The following is a 24,949-nucleotide window of genomic DNA, read 5'->3' as shown; positions in this document are numbered from 1 at the left end:
TCATCTCTCCTCCGACCGTGGCTTCGGAGGAAGGTGCTACATTTTCTGTGGTGCTGCGCAAGGCAACCGAAGCCCTCGGGCTGGAGCTGCCTGCTGTGGCCGTGAGGACTAATCGCCTAACTGAAGTGCTCCAACCGTCAGCAAGCTCCTTGGAGCCTCTGCTGCAGTTTAATGAAGCACTGATTGACGTTCTGAAGGGCACCTGGTCCAAGCCCTCCACAGTTACGGTCCACAGGAGGAACGTGGCCCGGTGCAACCGCCCTGCACCGGGCGACCCACTTTTCTGTCCATGCACCCCACGCCCGAGAGCCTGGTTATCCAGGCCTCTACCTCCCAAACCTCCTTCCCGTCCGCTCCCCCGGATCGGGAATCCAAAAGGTTCGAGCAGTTTGGGAAGAAACTGTTCTCCTCTCTTAGTTTGGGGTTGCGGTCTATCAACACCGCGTTACTCCCACTCCCTGTGGGATACGGTGGAGGACGTGGTGCCCCAGTATCCGGAGGAGGCCCGGACACGGCTCGCCCAGGCTCTTGCAGAGGGGCGGGATGCGGCTCGGCATGCAAGCCAATGTGGACTGGACACAACGGACTCGCTGGGTAGGGCAATGTCGACCACGGTGGCGCTTCGTCGCCACGCCTGGCTGCGGTCCACGAGTTTTTCCGGGGATGTCCAGAGCACCCTCATGGACATGCCGTTCGATGGCAGTCGGCTTTTTGGCGACAAAGCGGATAGTGCGCTGGAGCGCTTTAAGGACTCCAGGGCTACGGCCAAGTCCTTTGGCCTCTCGGCCCCACGCCCGCAAAATTCCGCTTTTCGTCCCTTTCGTGTCCAAGGAAGGGACGCCCCCTCACGTCGTCCTATCCACCAGCCGCAGAACCAACCTCCACGCGGTCGCGGACGTGGATTCCGCCGAGGAGGTACAGGGGGACAACGTGCTGGTCCATCCACATCTACCCCAGCAGCATCCGCCTCAAAGCCCTCCTAGTCCGAGCTTTCAGGCCCATTCCACGCCAGTGGGAGGCAGAGTTCGCCATCACCTGCTCCACTGGCGTACCATCACATCGGACAAGTGGGTGCTGCAAATTGTCTGAAGGGGCTACTCTCTCCCCTTTGAGGCGACCCCTCCAGCCATGCCACCGCAATGCCACCGAATTTCGGGGGATCACTTGCAACTTCTGCAGGAGGAAGTTACGGCCCTCTTGGCTAAGGGGGCCATCGAGCGCGTTCCTGGTCCAGAAGTAGGTCGTGGTTGTTATTCCCACTACTTTCTGGTTCCCAAGAAGGGCAAAGAGGGCCTACGCCCTATCTTGGACCTCAGGAGCATCAACGCCTTCCTCCGGAAGGAGAAGTTCAAGATGCTCACCTTAGCTCAGGTTCTGGCTACCCTGGAGACTGGATGGTAGCGTTGGACTTGCAGGACGCTTATTTTCACATCCCCGTCCTGCCGGTCCACCGGCGTTACCTGCGGTTAACGGTGTGCCAAGGGAATTTCAGTTTACCGTGCTCCCCTTCGGCCTCAGCAGTGCCCCTCGGGTGTTCACGAAAGTGATGGCGGTGGTCGCAGCTCATCTGCGCAGTTTGGGGGTCCCAGTTTTCCCCTATCTCGACGATTGGTTGTTGAAGGCGGGCTCGCCCCAGGCAGTCGTCTCCCACCTCCAGACTACGGCCGACCTCTTGCATTTGCTGGGGTTCTCCATCAATGTGCCAAAGTCGCATCTGAGTCCCTCCCAGAAGCTCCTCTTCATCGGAGCGGTTCTGGACTCGGCGTTGTTCCAGGCCTATCCTCCGGAGCAGCGGGTCCAGGATATTCAGGCTCTGATTCCCATCTTTCGGCCTCTATCCCGGGTTTCGGTCAGGTTGGTGCTGCGGCTTCTGGGTCTGATGGCCTCCTGCATCCTGTTGGTGCATCACGCCAGATGGCGGATGCGGGCTCTACAGTGGGACCTGAAGTTTCAGTGGGCCCAGCATCGGGGCAACCTGTCCGACCATGTCTTGATCTCGGAGGGCAGTGCAAGGCAGCTGCAGTGGTGGCTCACGGACCGCGATTGGGTCAGTGGCAGATCCCTCTCCCTACCCGAACTGGAGCATGTCGTAGTGACGGATGCGTCCCTCCTGGGATGGGGGGGCCACATGGGAGAGGCGGCGATCAGAGGCCACTGGTCTCCGGCAGAGTCCCGGCTCCATATCAACCTTTTGGAGCTGCAGGCGATCCGGCTTGCACTGAAGGCATTCCTTCCCTCTGTCCGGGGAAGTGTAGTGCAAGTGTTCACGGACAACACCACCGCCATGTGGTATTGCAACAAACAGGGCGGGGTGGGGTCGTGGACCCTTTGCCAGGAGGCTCTGCGCCTCTGGACATGGCTGGAACATCAGGGCATCACCCTGGTGGTTCAACATCTGGCGGGCTCTCTGAACGCCAGAGCAGACGAACTCAGCCGCCGGTGCATGATGGATCATGAATGGTGTCTAAACTCAAGATGTGGCGCAAGGCCTCTTTCGGCAGTGGGGAGAGCCTTGGTTAGATCTATTCGCCACCGAAGAGAACACGCAATGTCAGCAGTTCTGCGCGTTGGAGTTTCCAAGGCGGCCCTCGCTCGGAGACGCTTTTCGACGTGAGTGGAGTTGCGGTCTGTTGTACGCCTTTCCGCCTATACCACTTCTGTCCAGAGTGCTGAAGAAGATCAGGCGCGACTGGGCCCAAGTCCTCTTGGTGGCTCCGGATTGGGCACGAAGGTACTGGTATCGCGAGCTGCTCAGTCTGTCGATCGATCGATTCCCCCGATACGACTGCCTCTTCAGGAGGACCTTCTGTCGCAGATGCAGGGGACAGTCCTCCACCCGAACCTGTCCAGCCTCCACCTCCATGCGTGGAGATTGAGCGGCGGCAGTTGATGCCATTTGACTCCTGAAGTCTGTAATGTTATTCTGGCAGCCAGGCGACCCTCCACAAAATCAGTATACTCCTGCAGTGGAACAAATTCTTGGCATGGTGCACAGCAAAGGCTGTGGATCCCCTTTCCGCCCCTCTTTCGGAGGTTCTCCTCTTTCTCCTTTCCCAGGCCCAGCAGGGCTCTGCTCTGGGCACCCTCAAGGGATATCTTTCAGCTATTTCTGCTTTCTTACGGCTTCCTGATCAGCCTGTTGTTTCTCGATTCCTTAAGGGCATAACTCACATGTTTCCTCCTGTCCCTTTCGTAATGCCTCAATGGGATTTGAACCTTGTATTGACCTTTCTGATGTGCACTCCCTTTGAGCCACTTCATAATTGTCACCTTCGTCTGTTGACGCTTAAGACTAGTTTCCTGGTTGCCATCACCTCTGCTAGACGGGTGAGTGAGCTCCAGGCTCTCTCTTCTAAGCCTCCTTTCCTTTCTGTCCATCCGGACCAAGTTGTTCTCAGGACTCGTCCTTCCTTTCTCCTAAAGGTGGTAACTGCCTTTCACATCGGCCAGTCTGTTATTTTGCCCACCTTCTTTCCCCCTCCGCATCCCTCGAAAGAGGAGGAGAGGCTCCACCGTCTGGACACAAAGCGGGCGCTATCTTTCTATCTGGACCGCACCAAACAGTTCCGGGTGGACAACCAACTCTTTGTTGGCTACGTGGGCGCTAAGAAGGGGCGGGCGGTGCACAAACGAACCATCTCTCGGTTGTTCATTTTGTGTATCAAGGCCTGTTACTCCTTAGCTAAAAAGTAACCTCCTGTAGGGGTGAGGGCCCATTCCACTCAGGCCACAGCGGCGACCACTGCCCTGGGCCGGGGAGTCCCCTTGCAGGACATCTGTCAGGCTGCAACGTGGGCCTCACTGCACACGTTTGCCAAACAATATTGCCTGGACAGCCAAGTCCGGAGAGATGGCTTCTTTGGCCGTTCTGTTCTCCAGGACTTTCTGGTGTGATCTTGGTTCGCAGACCCACCACCGGGGTTGGTATTGCTGGGGTATCTATTCTAAGGTGAGGAATCTAACTAACGTGTTTCTTTCAGATGAACAAGTTACTTACCTTCGGTAACGATATATCTGTAAGAAACACTCGTTAGTTAGATTCCTCACCGATCCATCCATCCTCCCCGTTCTGCAAACCGATATCTAGGGTTGAGGTCATCCCTTTCAGGGCCCTAGAATTTTTGGGCACCAGTGTCGGTCTCGTGCATGGCTCTGCGTTTTTGGCGCGGAAAGCTATGTACAAGAACTGACATCAGTGCGCGAGGGCGGCGTCTAAGTACTCCGACGACGTCATCCCGGCGATCACGACGCCGACGACGGATGCGGAGCCGCAGACTACGCCTAGCAACGCGCAAGGGTATTGCTGACGAAAAATCTTTCAGAATCCAGCCTGACGCCTGGGGATATTCTAAGGTGAGGAATCTAACTAACTAATATTTCTTACAGATATATCGTTACCGAAGGTAAGTAACTTGTTCATCCAGTACAGCAGGTAGTTAGGTTCTGTACAGCAGCCCCAACAGTCGCTCCCAACCTCTCGGGCACCCAACATTCCAATCGCATCATCACTCCAACATTCCATGCAGCACACACAGACACACTGGCTGAGCAGGGGGTGTAAAAGGCATAATAAGAACACGAGTAGGATACTACACATACACTGCGTACCTTGTGGCAATTATGCCCTATACTGCTGGTGGGTCGTTTGTCAATTTACGAGCGGAGAAAGAACAAGAGAAGAAAAAATATATAACCCTGCCCCACTCCTGGTATCAGAATGTAGAGTCAGTATACCACTGCTTCGGAGAAGATGAGTAGGCAAGTCTCAGTTTTCTATTAACGTAGTTTATTCCATATATAACGACCCACGGCGATGTCAAGAGCTGCCTCAGCAAAGAGCAACAACCAACTGCCCCTCACCTAGCAAATTGCATCACACGAAGGCACTATGAAATGCTAATATGAATACATTGTGATGATACACGCTACAGTTCTGCATTTAGGACTGTCTTTATTTCTACTAGATAGACTCCGGATTGTTCAGAACCCTTGTGCCTATTTCACTTTGAATCTCTCCCGCCGGACTTCTGTCAAATCTTCACTCCTTACCCTCCACTGGCTGCTGATTAGTCAAATGTGCTTTCAAGGCATTCTGCTTGACCTTTAAGACTATGACCGGCGTTGGCCCTGTATACCTTTTAAGGAAGATCTGAGCATTCTCTTCAGTATGCGCTCTTCACTCAGCTGGAGCTAGACTGGTGCAGGTACCTAAACACAGGAAAAAGAGCATCCTCTCCTTTGGAAGAGCCTATAACACTGCCAAGCTATGAACGTCTTGACCTTCTGATGGATTTCTGATCATTCTTTTTTCAGAAAGTCCCTCAAAACATGCTTATTTCAACAGCTGCAATGTGCCAATCTAACCTAATTAATTAGCGTTAGCGCAAGGACACCACTTTATTGGGGTAGGAGCACGCTTTATAAGGAAAATGCTACTTACCAGTATGCATCTGTTCTTGGCATGTAGAGCTGCAGATCCACACACTGCATAGATGGCCATCTGGTGTTGGGCCCGGATGTTTGCACTTGTTTTTGTCTTGGAAAAGTCTTTGGAAGTCACGAGATAGGTGACTCCTCCTTTGGACAATAGGGCGCATGGGCATCGGCTACATTGTCAGATTGTTTTTTCGCCAGCAGGGAAATGGAGTTTTGTGAGAAACAGAAAAGATGCCCATGTATGCTGTATCTAAATAAGATGATACTGGAACAGATAAAGGTAGCCGGGGAGGTGGGTGGGCGGGTGTGGATCTGCAGCTCTACATGCCAAGAACAGATGCATACTGGTAAGTAGCATTTTCCGTTTGAGGCATATGAGCTGCAGATCACACACTATGCATAAATTGTATAGCAGTATCCTTCCTTAGCGGCGACCACCAGTATCTGTTGCAGTAGTCTGAAATAGGGTTTTGAGTACAGCCTGGCCCACACTAGCTTGTTTTGCCTGCACATCTACCCAATAGTGCTTTGTGAATGTGCGCGGTTTAGCCCATGTAGCTGCTTTGCAGATGTCATCTAAGGGAATGTTCCCTAAAAATACCATTGAGGCCCCTATCTTTCGGGTAGAGTGGGCTTTAGGGGGAATAGATAGTGTACATGTTGCTTTGTGAAAGCAAATTTGTATGCATTTGACAATCCACCTTGCAATTCCAGATGTTGATATGGGGTTGCCTTTATGTGGTGGTGAGAAGGGCACAAAAAGTTGTTTTGTCTTGTGAAAAGATTTTTTTCTTTCAATGTCATAAAGCAGTGCTCTTTTTATGTCTAGAGTATGAAGAGCTCTTTCTGCGACTGTTTGTGGTTGCGAGAAGAACACTGGCAACGCCACAGCCTGGTTGAGGTGAACGGGAGAAATAACTATACAGAGGAATTTGGGTTTGGTTTTGAGAACCACCTTGTTATGATGGAGTTGTAAAAATGGTTCTTGAATAGTCAGTGCTTGTAGCTCACTGACTCTTCTAAGGGAAGTAATGGCCACTAGGAAAGCGACTTTCCATGTTAGAAATTGTAACTCGCATTTTTGAAGAGGTTCTAATGGAGGACCCATTAGTCTAGTGAGAACAATGTTTAAATTCCACACAGGTGAGGGTGGCACCCTGGGAGGAATTATTCTTTTGAGGCCTTCCATAAATGCTTTGATGGACGGTACCCTGAATAGTGACAAGTGTTGTCTATTTTGTAAGTAGGCTGCTTTAGCAGCGAGGTGTAACCTAACAGATGTGTATGCTAGATTACACCTTTGGAGATGTAGAAGATAACCTATGATGTGTTGAATAGACACATCTAAAGGATTGATGATGTTGTTGTGACAGTATATCACAAATCTTTTCCACTTGGCTGCATAGCAGGCTCTAGTGGTGGGGCGTCTAGGTTCTCTGATAACATTCATACTGTCAGGGGGGAAGGTTAAGGTAACCGAAATCTAAGACCTCAGGAGCCAGATCGCTAGGTTGAGCTGTGCTGGGTCCGGGTGTCTGATCTCTCCACGGTTCTGAGTTAAGAGGCGTGGGAAGAGGTGTAGTTTTTGATGCAGGACTACAGATAGTTCCAGTAATGTGGTGTACCACAGCTGTCTGGCCCATGTTGGAGCAACTAGGATGAGAGTCAGTGAGTGTTGCTGCAGTTTGCGCACCACCAGTGGAATGAGTGGGAGAGGCGGAAAAGCGTACGCAAATCTGCCTGACCAATTTATCCATATCGCATTGCCTTTGGACAATGGGTGTGGAAATTTGGCGGCGAAGCTTGGGCATTTGGCGTTTTCGTGTGTGGCGAAGAGATCTATCTCTGGTTGCCCCCACATTTGGAAAAATGGTTGAAGAACTTGCAGATGAAGTTCCCACTCGTGAATCTGTTGCGTCTGACAACTTAACAGATCTGCTATGTTGTTCTGGACTCCAGGAACGTGTTGGGCCAGGAGAAAAATGTTCTGGGGAATAGCCCATCTCCATATGCTTTGTGCTAGTTGAGAGAGCTGTAGGGAGTGTGTCTCGCCTTGTTTCTGCATGTAGTACATTGCGGTCATGTTGTCGGTACGGACTAGGACTGCTTTGCCTGATATTTGTTTCTGAAATTACTTTAACGCCAGAAATATGGCTAGTAACTCCAGGTGATTGATGTGGAGTAATTTTTGTTGAGGCGTCCACCTGCCCTGCATGGTGTGATATAATAGATGAGCTCCCCAGCCGGAGAGCGATGCGTCCGCTGTTAGCACAATCTGTGGAACCGGCTCGATGAACGGTCGCCCCTTGGAAAGGTTTTGGGTGTTCCACCACTGCAGAGAGCAATGCGTGAGGCCGTCCACCAACACCAGATCTGTCAGTTGACCATGAGCCTGATTCCACTAACATGCTAAATATTCCTGTAGGGGACGCATTTGGAGCCTTGCGTGAGGTATTATAGAGATGGAAGAGTGTTGCAGCTGAAATTTTGTTATGAGGCTGTGTATGCTGGCTATCCTGGGTGGACTGGGATATGCAAGTGCTTTTGAGGTGTTTATTGTGGCACAGAGGTACTGTTGTATGTGGGACGGTTGTAAGTGAGACTTTGCATGGTTTATGGTAAACCCTAAGTCGTGGAGTAGTTGGATTGTGGCGTAAGTGTGATGTACACACTGGTTGTATGACTTGGCTTTTATAAGCCCGTTGTCTAGGTATGGGAAGACGTGAATTTGCTGTCTTCTTAGGTGAGCCGCAACCACCACTAGACATTTGGTGAAGACTCTGGGCGCTGTGGTGACTCCGAATGGGAGTACCTTGAATTGATAATGCTGACCGTCCACTTCAAACCGGAGATATTTGCTGTGAGAGGTGCGAATGGGAATATGGAAGTAGGCGTCCTTGAGATCTAGAGTGGCAAGGAAGTAGCCTTGTGAGAGAAGAGTAAGGACCTGTTGAAGTGTGACCATGTGAAAAATGGTCTGATTGTGTATACAGGTTTAGGGGTCTGAGGTCCAAGATAGGTCTCAGAGAACCGTCCTTTTTTGGAATGAGATAGGTCTCAGAGAACCGTCCTTTTTTGGAATGAGGAAGTACAGGGAGTAAACCCCTGTGGTTTGCTGATGCAGGGGAACTGGTTCTATTGCATGTTTTTGTAGGAGGGGGAGTTTTAGCAGTGATAAATGTTCTGGTGCCATTGGGCGCTGTCTGGGTGGTATGTTTGGGGGGTAGAGATGAGTTCTAGACAATAACCTGATTGAACGATTTGTGTCACCCACCTGTCCGTAGTGATGTTGTTCCAGACAGGTAGGAATTGTAGCAATCTTCCCCTGACCGGCGTGGAATGGTCCGGGGGGAGTGGAGGGAAGTCATTGGGTAGGGGTGGAGGCAAAGCGAGTATTGTTGGTTTTGCCTCTACCCTTGTTATTATTGCCTCTGTAGCCCCCTCTTTGATAACCTCTGGTGAATGAGGTCTGGGTGGGATTTTTATAGGACGTGGAGGGGTTGTCAGAGGAATAGCCTCTGAAGGTGCCCTTGTAAGAGGAGCGACGAAAAGTACGTCTGGGAGCTTGCGATTGCAAGGCTCCTATTGATTTAGCCGTGTCGGTGTCTTTTTTCATCTTTTATGGAGATGAATCCACGGCAGGGCCAAATAGGTGTTCCTGATCAAATGGTTGGTTAAGTATTGTAGTTTGTACTTCTGGTTTAAAACCAGAAATGCGTAGCCATGCATGTCTACGTAGAAGGACACTTGTGTTAATGCCTCGGTAGGCGGTGTCTGCCACGTCTAGAGCGCAACAAATTGAGGGGTTTGTTATGAGTTTACCCTTCTGTATGAGGTCGTTGGCCCTGGTCTTGTATTCGTCAGGAAGGTGTTGCAATAGGGTCTCTAGCTCATCATAGTGCGCCCTATCGTATCTGGCCAACAAAGCTTGTGTGTTGGCGATTCGCCAAATGTGGGCTGCTTGTGACGCTGTACGTTTACCAGAAGCGTCCAAGAGTTTTGATTCCTTGTCGGGAGGCGGAGCCTCTCCTGACGTTTGTGAGTTAGCCCTCTTTCTGGCGTTGGGAGACCACTAAGGAATCCAATGGTATTTGACCCTAGCTCTAACAGGATCTTTAAACTCCTCAGGTGCGTGTTTGACTACCCCTTTTAACATAGGGAGAACAGAAGTGGACCTTTGGGATGTATCGAATGTGTCCATTAAGAAATCCTCCTCCATAGGGTCTGTGTATAATTGTACCCCGTGGTATTGTGCAGCTCTATGAACTAGCTGGGTGAAACCTATTGTGTCCTCTGGAGGGGAAGGTCTTGATGGATAGATGTCATCCTGTGGTACATTAGGGACATCTGGTGTATTATAATCGTCCCATGGGTTTGGTGTGCGAGGTACCCTAGTGGTTCATCGTGTGCACCCTGCCCCAGTCCTCAGAGGTGTCATTATCATCCAGTGGTGGAGGAGATGGTGGAGGGGCGTGGTGTGGAGGGGGAGGTAGAGGAGGTGGAGGAGAAGGGACTCTGAGAGGATATGTTGCAATGTCTCTCTTCTTTGGTGGAGATGGAGTCGGTAGAGGCATGTCCATTGGTCTCTTTTTGGAGCTGAGAGTCATTTGACCTGTTTTGGGTCTTTTAGAAGAGTTTTTTGGGTTGGATCCGGTGTAAAAAGCTCTTCTGGTTGAGGCTGGACTTTCGGCGCTGATTTTTTCGGCTCAGAAGGGTTGTGTGGCACCGAATCTGGAGTGGATTTATGCACTTTTGGCTTGGAAGCGTGAGATTTGTTAGTCTCTGAAGGAGCCTGCGGAACCACTTGTTTTTTCCGTTCCAAGGGTTTTTTTGGCTCCGAAGGTTGAGTATCCGTACTCTTTGGAAGTGGCTTTTTCGGTTCCGATGACTTTCTCAGAGTCGAGGGGTCGGTACCAGTAGGTTTCGGTGCCGAGTGCGCTTATGTGGAACCAGTGGTCGGCACGGAGGAGGAGGGCGTTTTCTTTTTGGGTTCCAGGGTTTGGACACAGACGGCAGGCTGACTCGATCCAGAGTGGCTTGAATGCTTATTTGTGGACTTCTATGCCGGGTCCCAAGGCGGGCCGTGAGAAGTATTGTCTTGGTGTGCACCTAGGCCCGAAGGTGAAGGTGTTACCGAAGCCTTTTTCAGTGGTGGTGGGAGGGAGTTGGGGTTCGACATCACTACTTACGACCCACTGCCCAGGAGTGATGTCTTCGACGTCGGAGTCATTGACTTCGGAGGCGCTGACGAGGTCTTCTTCGACCCGCTCTTGCTCTGGTACATCGACGCCCTCCTGGAAGATGTTGTCGGAAATGGATGTTGACGAGCGAGCCATTCTTCTTCGAGCTCGACGATCCAGAATGGTCTTCTTGGAGCGGAAAGAGGCACAAGCTGGACAGTCTCTGGCCTCGTGCTCCAGTGAAAGGCAGAGGTTACACACCTCATGAAGATCTGTGTGTGGAAACTTTGATCCACATTGAGGACACTTCTTAAAAGGAGTCTTTTCCATGAGCCAGATGTAATGGCCTAGATAGACCCGAAGGCCTTCGTCGACGACCGGAACCGAGGGTCTTGACCTGAGATGCATGACGAGTAGGGTACGCGATCGAAACAATACCGGAGAAAGGGTGAAGGATTGCGTGTCAAAAGTTGGATCGATAACGCCACCGAACTGGAGCGCAATAAACACATCCGAGCCCGATGGCGGAAAAAACCAATCTGCCAATGGAGCCGATGCCCATGCGCACTATGGCTCAAAGGAGGAGTCACCTATCTCGTGACTTCCAAAGACTTTTCCAATACAAAAACAAGTGCAAACATCCGGGGCCAACACCAGATTGCAATCTATGCATAGTGTGTGATCTGCAGCTCATATGCCTCGAACATGCTATTCATTCGTTCAGGAATACAACATTTGAATTGTCTATTTTTTTTAAATTAAAGAGAAAACCAATAACATATTGCAAATTTAGCCTTTCATTAGGTTGTACATTTAAATACACATTGGTAAAAATGTGTTTTAAGTACTCTGGAATCCCACCTATGGAAGGTACTATTGAAAATGTTGAGCGCCAGAGGGACAAAGTATTTCTGATGGATACTCTATCTTCCTGGAGACTCATCTCTAGAAGTGTTCACAGACACCATTATAGAGTGGCAAAAGTAATGTCAAAATCCTAAATAGTAACCAGAGAACCCTGCCTGTGGAGGATAGTAACCAGAGAACCCTGGCTGCAGAGGATAGTAACCCGAGAACTTCTGCCTGCAGACAGATAGTAACTCGAGAACCTTACCTGTGGAGGGCAGTAACCTATGGACCCTGCCTGCGGAGGATAGTAACCAGAGAGACCTTGCCTGTTGAGTGCAGTAACCCGAGAACCCTGCCTGGGGAGGACAGCAACCTAAGACCCCTGCCTGAGGAGGACAGTAACCTAAGAACCCTGCCTGCGAAGGACAGTAACCTAAGAACCCTGCCTGTGGATGGATCGTAACCTAAGAACCCTGCCTGCCGAGGAAAGTATCCTGAGAACCTTGCTGGCGGAGGATAGTAACCTGAGAACCCTGCCTGCGGAGGATAGTAACCAGAGAACTCCTGCCTGCAGACATATAGTAACTCGAGAACCTTACCTGTGGAGGACAGTAACCTATGGACCCTGCAAGTGAAGGACAGTAACCTAAGAACCCTGCCTGTGGAGGATAGTAACCTGAGAACCCTTGCTTCCAGAGGATAGTATCCTGAGAACCCTGCCTGTGGAGGAGGGTATCCGGAGAACCCTGCCTGTGGAGGATAGTAAACAGAGGGCCCTGCCTGTGGATGATAGTAACCAGAGTACCCTGTCTGTGGAGGACAGTAACCCAAGAACCCTTGCTTCCAGAGGATAGTATCCTGAGAACCCCGCCTGCGGAGGATAGTAACCCGAGAACCCTTGCTCCCAGAGGATAGTATTGGGACACCCTACCCTTTGGAGGATAGTATCCGGATAACCCTGCCTCCGGAGGATACCAACCTGAGACCCTGCCTGTGGAGGATAGTAACCTCAGAATTCTGTCTGTGGAGGATTGCACAGTGGGCTCATGTTAGGGCTGAGGGTCAACTGACTTCAACAATGGTGCATTAAACGAAGTCCTTGCAGCAGAAGGTTAGCAATCCAACCCTGTGGTGCCTTGGGGGCATCCCACATTTCTTACCAGCGGCATTCCAATACAGCCCTAAATGCACATTTCCAAAATCCCGCAGCTTGGACAGATAAATTCTTGCAGCACTAAAACACTAGCAGACTGAAATACAGATACAGACACATACCGATTCGGATAAAAACATATACATATTTGTTTTGCTAATAACTTTGGTGGGAACCTTCCAAAAAAGGATCCCCTACCTCACCTCTTTCTTGTAAAGTTTCACGGTGATTTTGGGCATTGCTACGGCGCGTTACGGAATGGCTGCCTGGTGAGGTAGCTCCGTAGGCCAGGCTAAATATCCAGTAAATACCGACGATTAAGGACGGCTACACCAGTGAAAACACACAATACTGACTGGTGAGAGCATCGGGCGCACACTGTGGCATTTTGGTTTCCTTTGGTCAGCGGGAACTCGAAGATCCGGGCAGTGACGCAGAGGCGACGCCTGCGAGGAAATGGCAGCCGGGCTGTGTGCAGCGCTGGCGTGTCGTGCCTTGCGGTGCTGAGTGGACTGAGTGGCGCATCCTTATGGCTTGGAGTGCGGCTCCTGCAGGAATCGAACCGGACTGTGACTGCCGCGCCCTACCCTGAACTGTAGTCCTGCCAGCGGATCCAGAGGGCACCAGGACCTGAGGCACTAGGCGCCAAGGGAGAGCGCTGTAGGACCGGCGTCGGCGGCACGGCTGTGCCCTGGGACCTGCAGTGAGACTGCGACACTGGCTGGCACGGTGCCCACCTTTGGAGACCTGCGGTGGTGTGGTGAGTGAGGCGGGGGCCGCTTGCTGTGTCGGATCTTGGCGGGTCCGCACGGCTGGGCCTGGGCGTACTTGGGCAATTGCCCCTGTGAGGCCCAGGCGTGCTGGAGCGGGCTGGCTGGGCCTGGCATGTTACTGGGGCTGCATTTACTCTCCTGCCTGAGGGGCGCGCTGCCTAATCGCTTTGCTGCAGGAGTGGGGGTGCTGGCTGGCGGGCGGGCCTTGGGGGCGTCTGGCCTGCTTGGGCGAGCTGGAGTCGCCTGGGGCCCTGCTTGTGCCTCTGCCTGGGCTGGGGGTTGGTGCTGTGTCCTGCGCGCTGGGTCTCTGGGGAGCTGCTGGGCTGGCGTGCAGCTGGGCCTAGTGTCTGGACTGATATTTTAGGTGTTGTGGCGAGCCACCTGCCTCTATTGGATTACGTGCTGTGCCGTAGAAAGGAGAGCGCTGTGATCTGCCGTGGGAGTTACTCGCTACTGCCCTGTGGCGCTACTACTGGCCTGAATTGGACCTGAGGCGGGTTGGAAGTGCGGGCTTGCCTCTCAGCTGCATGGTCTGCGCCGTGGGGGCTTGCACGTGGGCTGCCGGCGCGTGGCTCACCAGTGTACTGTTCAGCTGCTGGAGCTGTGTGCCTGGGGGTCTGGTTGCATCACCTGGGGTACGCAAGAGCACAAACTACCTGAAGACGACCCAGACGCCGATCACGATCCTGGGACTAACAGCAGGACATCACTTTCCTGCGGACGGTGCGAGGAGGCAACAGCGTGTGATTGGTGTTGTTGTGTGGTACTGGAAAGCTCTGACACTATGGGAAAACCCGACCCCCAACAGCCAAAGCTTCCATTCGAAAGCAAGCGCAACACATGCGCAACGGAAACCATGACAGCGCTTGTTGCGACACAGGGTGCATCAGAAACTGCGGAGAGCCCAGAGTACGGCACGAGATTTATACTGCTGGAGTTGCGCTCAGGCTTGAAAACTATAGACAGTAAGATTGATGCGCTCACCTCTAGTTTAGATGTGGTAAAAAAGAAGGTGGATGCACATGAAACCAGGCTTGATGTTCTGGAGAATAGATTATCGGACACACAGGATTCACAGGCTGAAATGCAGACTCAGATACTGCAGATGGAGAAAGTGCTTGAAGTCATATGGGCAAAAAACGAGGATTTAGAAGTATTTTCCCGCTGGAACACCCTTCGTATAATTGGCCTGCCGGAATCAACAGCAATTTAAAAAATGGAGCCGTTCATTGACAATCTGATGCGCGAGCTGTCTGCTCCTGTGTTGTCTGCGGTCATGATAGTGGAGAGGGCGCACCGGTCTCTGGGTCCTCGGCCCAAACCGGATGCGCCGCCGCGCCAGATTATTGCCCGCCTTCTAAATTATGCAGACAGAGATGCTATACTACGCGAGGCTAGAGCCAAGAGTCCTATCAATCATAAAGGGAATAATCTGTCCTTTTTTCTGGACTACACTCCGGCTGTTCAGGCGGCCCGAAGAGAATTTGTGCAGTCTGCCTCTGTCCCATATGCTATGCTATATCCCACCAAATTGAGAATAACGCATGACGGGCAATCACAATTCTTCACAGACTCAAAGTCAGCCTTGAAATTTACGTAACATTTGTTCCAACAGACCTCGCTAGGGTGGCTCAAAAAGCCCAACAGTACAGCCGGATCTTGAGGATGCAGACCAATAATAGATGTTATTATTAATCTATAGATCTGGTAGCCAATATGGCTGTTTTTTTAGACATGTTTAGCACAGGTTCAGTTAAAATGCAGATATAATATTATCGTGTTAATGTACATTGTTATACTATTGTTGAGTGCCGGGGGCCTCTGATGTAGCTCCTGATCATGCTATTGGGTGCACTTGCGCTACCTACTGCTACAGCCTGGCCACCTCGCCGCAAGGTGGGTGTTTGCCGCCGCCCATTCCCCCCCCAGCGGGTGATCCCCTATTGCATAGTCCTTCTCCTGGAGGATTGGGTAAAAGGTAGGGTGGGGTCTCGACCTAACTGGGAGGTTGGAGTGGGAGGGGGGAGGACGGGTAGCGGGATTGGGTTTGTGTTGTGTTGTGTTTTGATTAATGTGGTATTGATGTCTATATTGGGAGATTGCGGTTACTATAGGACCAGATTATGTACTCATGCTGCAAAAGTTTATGTCGAATTCATATTCTGTGTCAGTTGAAGGATACTAGAAAAGGCCAGGGGTGACAACTGTAGGTTGTTAACGTGGAATGTTAGAGGGCTGAACTCCCCAAAATCAATTTGTCATGTGTTTGCTTATTTGACCCGCCATGGTACGCACATTGCACTATTACAAGAAACGCATTTAACTAAATATACGGAGTGTGCCATTGCACTTAAATGGGCCGGATACAAGTTGGCCCCCTCATACTCCTCTTACGCTAGAGGGGTACTCATCCTGGTCAGGCGAGGAACTGTGTTTACCCCACTGCGTACATACATAGATGAAGAGGGGCGGTGTGCAATGGTTCAGGGTAAACGGGGGACCTCCATAGTAACTATAATAAACATCTATGGCCCTATCGCAGACGAACCAGAGTGCTTTTTGAGGTTGTATACCAAACTCAGGGAATGGCCCGAGACTACCATTGTAGGGGGGGTGGGAGGGGAGACCTCAACACATACTTGGACCCTGACTTAGATAAATCTAACCCACTGACAAACCGCACACCTAGAGTGGCTCAAAGTGTCCATAATGCCATATTAGAATGTGGATTGGTCGATGTCTGGAGAGTGCGTAATGGTTCTGTTAGAGAGGGTACACATACCACGCCAACGTACAATAGCTGGTCTAGGCTAGACTACTGGCTGCTGGGGGGACAGGCGGTTGATTGGGTGACGCGGTCGCTAACCTCCCGCGTACGTTGTCAGATCATAACCCTGTTACGCTAGATATCACTATCCCAACGACAATACATCGTCCTTTCACGTGGCGGCTGCGCTCGGAGGCATTATTAGATCCCCTATATGAAGCTACGGTTCAAACGGCCATAGAACAATATTTCGAACTTAACAAGGGCTCGGTAGACAGTGCCTCTATATTACTGGAGGCCTTCAAAGTGACGATTAGGGGAGTGTGCATTGGCACGACTGCCGGCATACTGAAGGACCTTAGACCTTAGAGCCCAACTTGCCAAAATAGAGGCCACGCTGCAGGCTCTAGAACGTAGTTATGTGGCTGCCCCATCAGCAGACACCCTATCCCGCATACATGAGTTAATACTGGAACAGGACGCTCTTGCTGAGTCCGAGATACGATATATCTCGCGCAGACATGTGGCACGTCGATACGGAGAAGGAGGAAGACCGGGTCGCAATCTGGCCAACAAAAGTAGGAATTGTGCGGAACAACCGCACATACATAAGATAACAGACTCTCATGGGGGAGGACACTATACCCTGCTTGAAATAACTGAGCAATTCCGTGATTTCTATGCTAACCTCTACACATTTAGGGGGGGAGCTGATTCTCCTGAGATGGAGGACTATCTTGAGGATGTAGCGTGTGCCTGGCCGTCGGATGTCCACAGGGAATACTTGAGTCAGCCAATAGATGCGGAGGACATTAAAGCTGCGATTTCTGCCCTACCAAATGCGAAAGCGCCTGGTCCCGATGGCCTCACCATCGAATTCTATAAAACCTATGCTGACCCTTACCTGCTAGAGATATATGTTGAGGCGCATGAATCTGGAACTCTACCCCCTTCACTACGGCAGGCGCCGATTATAACGTTGCTAAAAAAGGATAAGCCTCCCGATCAATGTCACTCGTACAGGCCACTGTCCTTGATTAATATAGACACGAAAATTCTTGCTAAAATTCTTGCCATCAAATGACAGCCTCTGATAACATGCGTGGTATTACCGGACCCGTCGGGTTTTATACCCGAGCGTTCTATATCCCACAATCTGCGGACTATTTTTGCAATGCTCCATGTGCTGGAGCAGAGTCTACCCGCGGCAGCGGTGATGTTAGACGCGGCTAAGGCCTTTGATTCGATCGAGTGGAAGTATATGTTTTTTGTTTTGCGGCGCATGGGATTCCCGTTTATTTTCATAAAGTGGATTATGCTACTATATGCTGATCTGTCGGCCTAGGTGTGGGTGGGTGGACTAACGTCGGAACCATTCTCTATTGAGCGAGGCACCCGACAGGGTTGTCCTCTGTCCCCACTGCTTTTTGCTACTGCGATAGAGCCTCTGGCATGTGTGATACGGCAACAACATAGGGAAACAGCCTTAAATTTACCGCCCAGTCGCCATATCATTATATGCGGATGACATGGTGTTATTTGTCCGTGAGCCCACTCGGTATTTGGCGCAGCTGCTGCGAGAATGTCAGATTTGGCTTGTTGTCTGGACTGGCTGTAAATTGGAATAAGTCCATCATTATTCCCTCGACGGAATCCACGACCCAGACGGATATTGAATATCCACTAGTCTGGTCTGCAGACCCGGTCAAGTGCCTTGGGGTCTGGATTCATTGCGTCCCAGATGTGGTTATCCGTGAAAATTACGGTCGGGCTTGCAGTACTTTAGATCAGCAAGTGGGCAAATGGATAGCCTTGCCGCTGTGCCTGGCGGACCGCATTGCGCTTACGAAAATGGTGGTATTGCCGCGCTCTCTATATCTGTTTATCAACATACCGCTCACTCTGACGAAGGGATTTTTCGACACTCTTCGCACGACTTTACTCAGACTGGTCTGGGGGGGGGGGGGGGGTAAACAGCCCCGGGTAAGCTGGAATGTTCTTACACAAGATTACGACAAGGGGGGGTTCGGGGCGCCGTACCTACATGTTTACTATCTGAGCGCACAGGCACAGTATGAGTATTATTGGGTAAGACTGCATGCATTCACCCCTCATGTTGCAGTAGAAGAAGGGGATGCTTCCCCTCTCCCTTTACACAGTATGCTCACTCACACGAAGCGCGGAGTCCCGAAAACGGAAATCAACACGATAGATACCACGGTAGCTGCTTGGCAGGCGATAGGGAGACTGGCCCACAAACTATCCATATATGCCCCAGCCATGCACCTAGAGCACCACGCTGCACTATCAGTGACTCACGAGGCAGGATCGATGCGTCTCTTAAAGGAGGCAGGCTTGCAGCTGATGCAATCTGTACCCAGAGGGTGCATTTCATACCTCAAACACCCTGCAATACATAAGCAATCCCACACTGCTGTTCCAATTTGCGGTTCACAGGCTTAGACACGCAATTAGATCACACTACGACACTTATCCCCTTGAGCCTCCCACACTGCGCTCATTGCAACTGGTGCTAACTACTCCCACCAATAAAAAGTTGATTGCTAGACTATATAGGACAATACGAGACGAGTAACGTGATGGCCCAGACAAAAGTTGGGAGAGATGGAATGACAGTCTGACCTCCCCAATATCCGGGTCAGATTGGGAACATGTATGCGGACTGACGGGCAAACTTACTCCGAATGGAAACGTATGTATTATACATTTCAAGTATATACACCAGGTGTATTATACGCCAGTGAGGTTACACCGCTATGGACTGCAAGACTAGCAGGTGCGTGAGGTGCGGACAACCCGAAGCAGACTTCCTGCACCTTGCATGGGAATGTAATAGGGTGGCCTGGTATTGTAGTGCTGTGGTGCGGGATATAACTGTAATGATGGGGGTGGAGATACAATGCACACCCTTGGTATGCTTATTGTTCTGTGTTCTACAGGTAAAGGGGGTGGTGGGTCGCTTTATATGCCTAGCACTGTTGATGGCCAATCGCAGGGTAGCCATTACATGGAGAGGGAAACTATCACCAAAAACTGAGCACTGGATTAAAGATCTTGTGTATTGCAAAGATAATATGGAGTTATATGCAGAGGAATTACCGACAACGTCAAGGCCGATGGACATATGGGAGCCATTGAGACAATTCCTACACCAAAGGGCAATGGCGGATGCACAGGACGAAAAGGGGTAGACAGGACATAATTAAACGTTCAGCATGATGAAGACGCAGCATGATTGCAGAGACAGTTCAGTACCTCTATCTCTCAGGACAACTGTATAGTTACGATTGTCAACGAGATTAGTTTTTGTTTGTTTGTTATAATTTGATGTTTATTTTTAATTTTTGATATGATGGGTAATGCTCAAGATCGCCTTGCATGGTGATATTGTCGAGTATATTCTTTTTTGAAATGCAATAAAAAAATAAAATAAAAAAAGTTTCACAGTGATTTGTCAAGCAGGTCCAAGGGTGAGGGGCCCAAATCATGTTAATTACCAAAGGAAGTTTTGGGACTAGACAAAAAAACACATCTAAACAGAATTGCACCAAATTTGGCAGAAAGTTAGACCTTTACTCAGAAAGTGTGTTTTTTTATTATATAGTGTGAATCCAGTCTCATAATTTTCTACAGAACACTAGTTCATCATCTAATTCTCACCTTACTGGGTTAGAAAATTACTGATTTTTCTTTGTTAGACCCTTTCCCACTCTAGAGAGTGGCATGCTTCCTCATCAGGTCTCCTCCAGGTCCTTAAAAACCATAATGGGCTCAAACATATTTCAGGGAGAAATTTAGATATTTCTTGGGCCTGGGTCTATAATAAAAATACCACATGCAGCCAAGGTATCCCTTTAATCGCAGCTTATTTGGGTATGGTTAAAAAAAATTACACGCAGGGGGAAAGCTGTAATGGTCCTATTACTCTAATGGCCTTATCGACATGTTTCGGCCCCAAGTGACATGGTCTCTGCCCTGGGATTTATCAAAAACAAAAGCACTACATGGAACACTAACATGCATGCACGATGAGATATTACTCACTCCCACTTGCTGCACTGAGTCTTGATCACCTCTACTGCTACCTGAAATATGGTCGAGCCCATCCTAGTTTTTAAGGACCAGAATGAGACCAGATAATGAAGCATGCCACTACTAGAGTGGGTGAGGGTCTAACATAGAAAAAACAATCTTTTTCTCAGCCAGTAAATTGAGAATTAGAAGACAAACTAGTGTATCCCCCACCCTCCTTTAAGGTCTCTCCTTCCCTTTCCCATATCAGGGTCTAGAGTGACCCTGTTCCAGGTTGTGTTGAGAAGAAGAAAGTTAATAGACACTGGTGGCAAGTGAGAGAGCATGAAAGTGAGATGAACATTCCTCCTAGTTATTTAGATTTCAAAGCTCTGTGCCTTAAACCATGCCTTACTTCAAGGCAAGAATGAAAGTTCTGACCCAAAGGGAATGTTTTTGAAGTCAATGAAATGTGTCAATTAAATCTACTGTACCTCAAATGGATGTGTTACTTAGCTTGCCTACACTGACCTTCCCTGTCTGTGATGTCAAATTGGGAACACGATAACGCAACAAAGCAGTTGATCAAGTTGTGAAAGGGGTTCCATCGCAGACGTTCCTGAAATAAGCTGTGAGGGGCCTTAAGAGCAAGCCATACACCATATATGGGAAATCAACAACTGATTCTGGCTGTTTGTGCACGGGCAAGCTTTAGAAGTACAAACTACAAAGATGCAGATAGATATTGGTAAAGGAGTGGCAATCCAGGGGAAAGCGTCCCTGCCCTTGTGTCTCAGAAATACCAACCTCATCAGACTTGAGAGAGAGCTCGCTGGAATCAGCAGCCTCGTAGTCATACAAGACGCGAGCTTTGCGAGTGCCGCTAGCAGGAGGCCTCACGTCACTCGGGGACAGGCTCCCTTCGACAACTGTGCCAGAGGCCGCAGGAATGGTGCTTGTGCCTGGGGATGTGCTGAGAGGAGTGGATGTGGAGTCTGAATTCACCACCAGCGTCGCAGGAAATCTAGTATAAGAAAGAAAAAGGTCAATCTTTCAGGTCTTGAAACTTACTTATCAGTGGGTCAACAATAAGGGGTTGCGGAGAGGGCAACACCGAGGAGTTGGAGGTCAACACAACATGGTGAGAAAGTAGCATACCAAACCCAAAAGCGTTCACAACCCAAGCTTCTGAAACTAGTCACATAAAGGACAGGAATATCACAAGCCTGATTTATCCCTAGATTAGTTGGCGCATGGTCAGGGCAAGCTTTACTGAAGCCTCTTGCAATGTCACACTGCACCATGACTCACAGGAAATGGGATGTTTAGACATTGGTCATGTCTTCCTTGATGAGCTTCCCGAGAAGGTTAAGAAGGACAGTTAATTTATATTTTCCAGGATGAGTTCTACTGTTTTTATAGCTGGATTTATCTTTTTGGATTTGATGATTATTTTGTATGCAATTATCGGTTTTCTTACCGCTGGCATCTAGGAGTAGTCCATAAGTCCTAATTATTGAGACTCCCCAGATGTCCTACAGTTTAGGTGCTGAGATCAAAGACGGTTACTCATTTTTTTTAAATTGCAAAGTTTCTTGAAGTGGAAAGCCTTATCCAACCACGTAGGCCAGCAGCACAAAAAAAACACTGATGCTTGTTTCCTTTCCGAAGGAACCTTTTCAAGTCTTATTTGTCCAAAGGCATGGATGAAACTGAAGAAGTAGAGTGATGAAGAATGTGCACAAGGAGGAGAAATGGAATCACCTCTAATGTGATTAAAAGATGGATGTCTTTAAAATAGTGTTGGCGATGGAGACACTCATGTTCCGAATATAGCAGTGGTCAACAACAGCTGCCGTTAACCTGGTCATCTGTCCAGGAATTAGACAGTGGGAGCCATCTGCCCTAAAGGGCATCATTCTTCAGAGTTCAAATAATGATGCCTTATAGGCGACTCCATCAGTTCATCTGCGAAGCCAAATCAACGCTAATAACAGAAATTATATTCTCTAAAAAGAATGTGTTTGATTAATAGCTTGGCAGACAAACACAGTCACAAATGTGATGGATATCCTATTGTCAATATTACAAGTTGTTAGACATGGGGTTTCTGGTTGGTTAGGGTATGCACTCCAGACAGGTAGAACCCACCACTCTAGTGGAAGAGGTGTGGCACAGCGGCCAGGGTGACTAACTCCGGAACCTGGGGGCTCACGGTTTGATCCCCGGTGACGGCGGCAGATCAGCCCAGCACCATGTGACTCTGGGCAATAGCTTGCTTAATCTTCCCAACGCCCCCAGCGCCTTGACACCTTCAGGTAATTGTTCGCACTTTACAAATACTGGACATTTTAGACAGGGCAAGTCAGATATACACCCTAGATTAACCTGGGCTCACTCTCTGGTAGCTTGGCACAGAGCAGTCAGGCTTTAGAGGCGATGTGTAAAGTAAATTACAGTAACACAGTGAAAACAGCACAAAAATCACTCCACACCAATGTATATAAAAAAAATAGCTTTATCTTATTAAAGTGTGACCAAAATGATTGAAGACTGATCGATGGTAAATCACTTCTAAAGTCATAGGCGAGTGATTAGTTCTTTGGTATTCAGGATAGCATTGCTAGTATGAAGAAAATCGTCCCTTATGAGTAACCGATTGTCTGAGCATACAACAATGTGTCCCGATAATAACGGTGCTGAACCACCCCAAAAACTGTGTGCCCCTTTTAAGGGAGTCACGGTAGTTCTAACAGCCGGGGCACTGCCACGGATTTAGCGGAGGTTCAGGACAAAGTATGGAGTTTCGGTATGGGGTGATGCGGGTGCCCCCGAACTCGTGGTAGGTTCCAAAAGATGTGTCAGTAATTACTTCTTTGATAACATTTCCTCACTAGCGCCTTTTATGTTCCAGTCCCCACACGTCTCCCTGGCGGCTGGCTCAGCCTCAGCGGGCCTCCCACCTGTCTGTGGGAGTCAAGAATGATCTGCACGGGCCCCAGTGGGCACAGCACGATGGCCGCTGAGAAAGAAAAGAGTTGCTGCGGCTGGACCCTGCAGGTTAGAGCGGGGCGGAGGCGCTGCGGTATGCTACCTGTGAGGTAGCCCCTCGGCCTTGGGGACACTTTACAGGGTCTAGAGAGGGCCCTATATACCATGGAGTAGGGGAGGAAACCTCCCCGCTGCCGGCACAGCGCAAGCAGAAAGACGGTGCCGCCCTCGCTGTCCTCCTTCAGCACTCCGGCATGCTGGGGCTGCTTGGGCAGTTCTACAAGGGCGCAGTCCAGAGGAAGCACCGTCCCCAGTCCTTGGGAGGCACAGGCCGGCGTGTGCCTGCGGCTGGAAAGAGAACAGTCAGTGTTGGAGGTCTTTCATGTCCCGGGGACCTCGAGAGAACAGGGGGCAAGCCAGAAAGACCTTGGAGTTTCCATGGGGAGCCTAGAGGATATAGAGGAGAGAACTGAGTTTTCCCCTCAGTGCAGAATGGCAGCGTAGCAGACAGCAGGCTAACACAACAAAACAAGTGACAAAGTGGCAGTCCCTCCTGGAAGCGTAGCTCCTCTTAGTTGCAGTCTCCCCTCAGGACTTCAAAGTGAACCAGTTTGGGGGTGTCAGAGGTCCAATACTTATACCAAAATGTGTCTTTGAAATGGGAAGAGACAACAAAAGAGGTCTTTGAACCTAACAGGGTCCCTGCCCTCCCTTACATGGCTCCAGACGCATTACAGGGGAGTGTGCAGCTCTTTGTGTTGGGACAGTCACAGCCCTATTCAGGTGCAGGTGTTAGTACCTCCCTCGTGATTTAGCGCAGAAAGGCCCATCAGCCTGGTGATGGGGCATCAGGATGCAAAAGTCACACCCAGCTCCCTTTGTGCGACTAGAGGAAATGCACAAATCCCAGCTGTCACCCTAACCCAGACGTGTATTCAGAGATAGGCAGAGGCACAAGATGATTAAAGTAAGAAAGTGCCAACTTTCATTTTAAGACCTGCAAGTTGAAAACCAAGAGATGTGTTTTTAAATTGAGAGTCCAGAGACACCAAACTCCAATTTTTATCAGCTCCCAATTAAATATTACACTTAAAAGATGTAATAGAACAATCCCCATGATAACCTATGCGAGAGATAGGCCTTGCAATAGTGAAAAACGAATTTAGCAGTTTTTCACTACCAGGATATGTAAATCTCAAAAGTACATGTACACCACACCCTGCCCTTGGGACTGCCTACAGCCTGCCTATGGGGTGACATGTAATAAAAGGGAAGGTTTGGGCCTGTCAAGTAGTTTAATTTGCCAGGTTGAAATGGTAGGTTAAAACTGCACTTACAGATCCTACAGTGGCAGGCCTGAGCCATGTTTCAAGGGCCACTGAGTGGGTGGCCAATCAGTGCTGCAGGCCCACTAGTAGCATTTGATTTACAAGCCATGGCCCCATATAGTGCACTTTACTAGGGACTTACAAGTACATTAAATATGCCAATTGTGGATAAGCCAATGTTGCCATGTTTAAAGTACAGAGCATATACACTTAAGTGCTGGTTAGCTATGGTAAAGTGCCCAGAATCCTAAGGCCAGCAAAACAGGTCAGGAGGCTCACAGCAGCAATCAAAGCAGAGGTTGAAGCAACTGCCAATTGTGGTTTGTTGCAGGGAAACTACAGGATGAAACTGCTAGGTCCATGAGCAGCAAGCCATCAAAGGTGGTCCTGCTTTTTGGCATGCTACATGGAGGCCAGGGTCTCAAGGCCTCACCACACAG

General features: G+C 49.7%; 1 protein-coding gene across 8 annotated transcripts in view; it reads right to left on the bottom strand.

The window, feature by feature from the left end:
* Positions 1 to 24,949, bottom strand: part of SH3GLB2 (SH3 domain containing GRB2 like, endophilin B2) — a 318,008-nt gene that overhangs the window by 4,558 nt on the left and 288,501 nt on the right. For all 8 annotated transcript variants that reach the window (XM_085614028.1, XM_085614022.1, XM_085614021.1 and 5 more), the window contains one exon: positions 20,998 to 21,214. In XM_085614028.1, the coding sequence (XP_085470154.1) occupies positions 20,998 to 21,214 (217 nt within the window). The remainder of the gene's footprint in view (positions 1 to 20,997; positions 21,215 to 24,949) is intronic.

This window comes from Triturus cristatus, chromosome 1_2 (assembly GCF_964204655.1).
Source record: "Triturus cristatus chromosome 1_2, aTriCri1.1, whole genome shotgun sequence".
Taxonomy (NCBI): Eukaryota; Metazoa; Chordata; class Amphibia; order Caudata; family Salamandridae; genus Triturus; species Triturus cristatus.
This window is presented reverse-complemented; position numbering and strand designations above follow the sequence as displayed.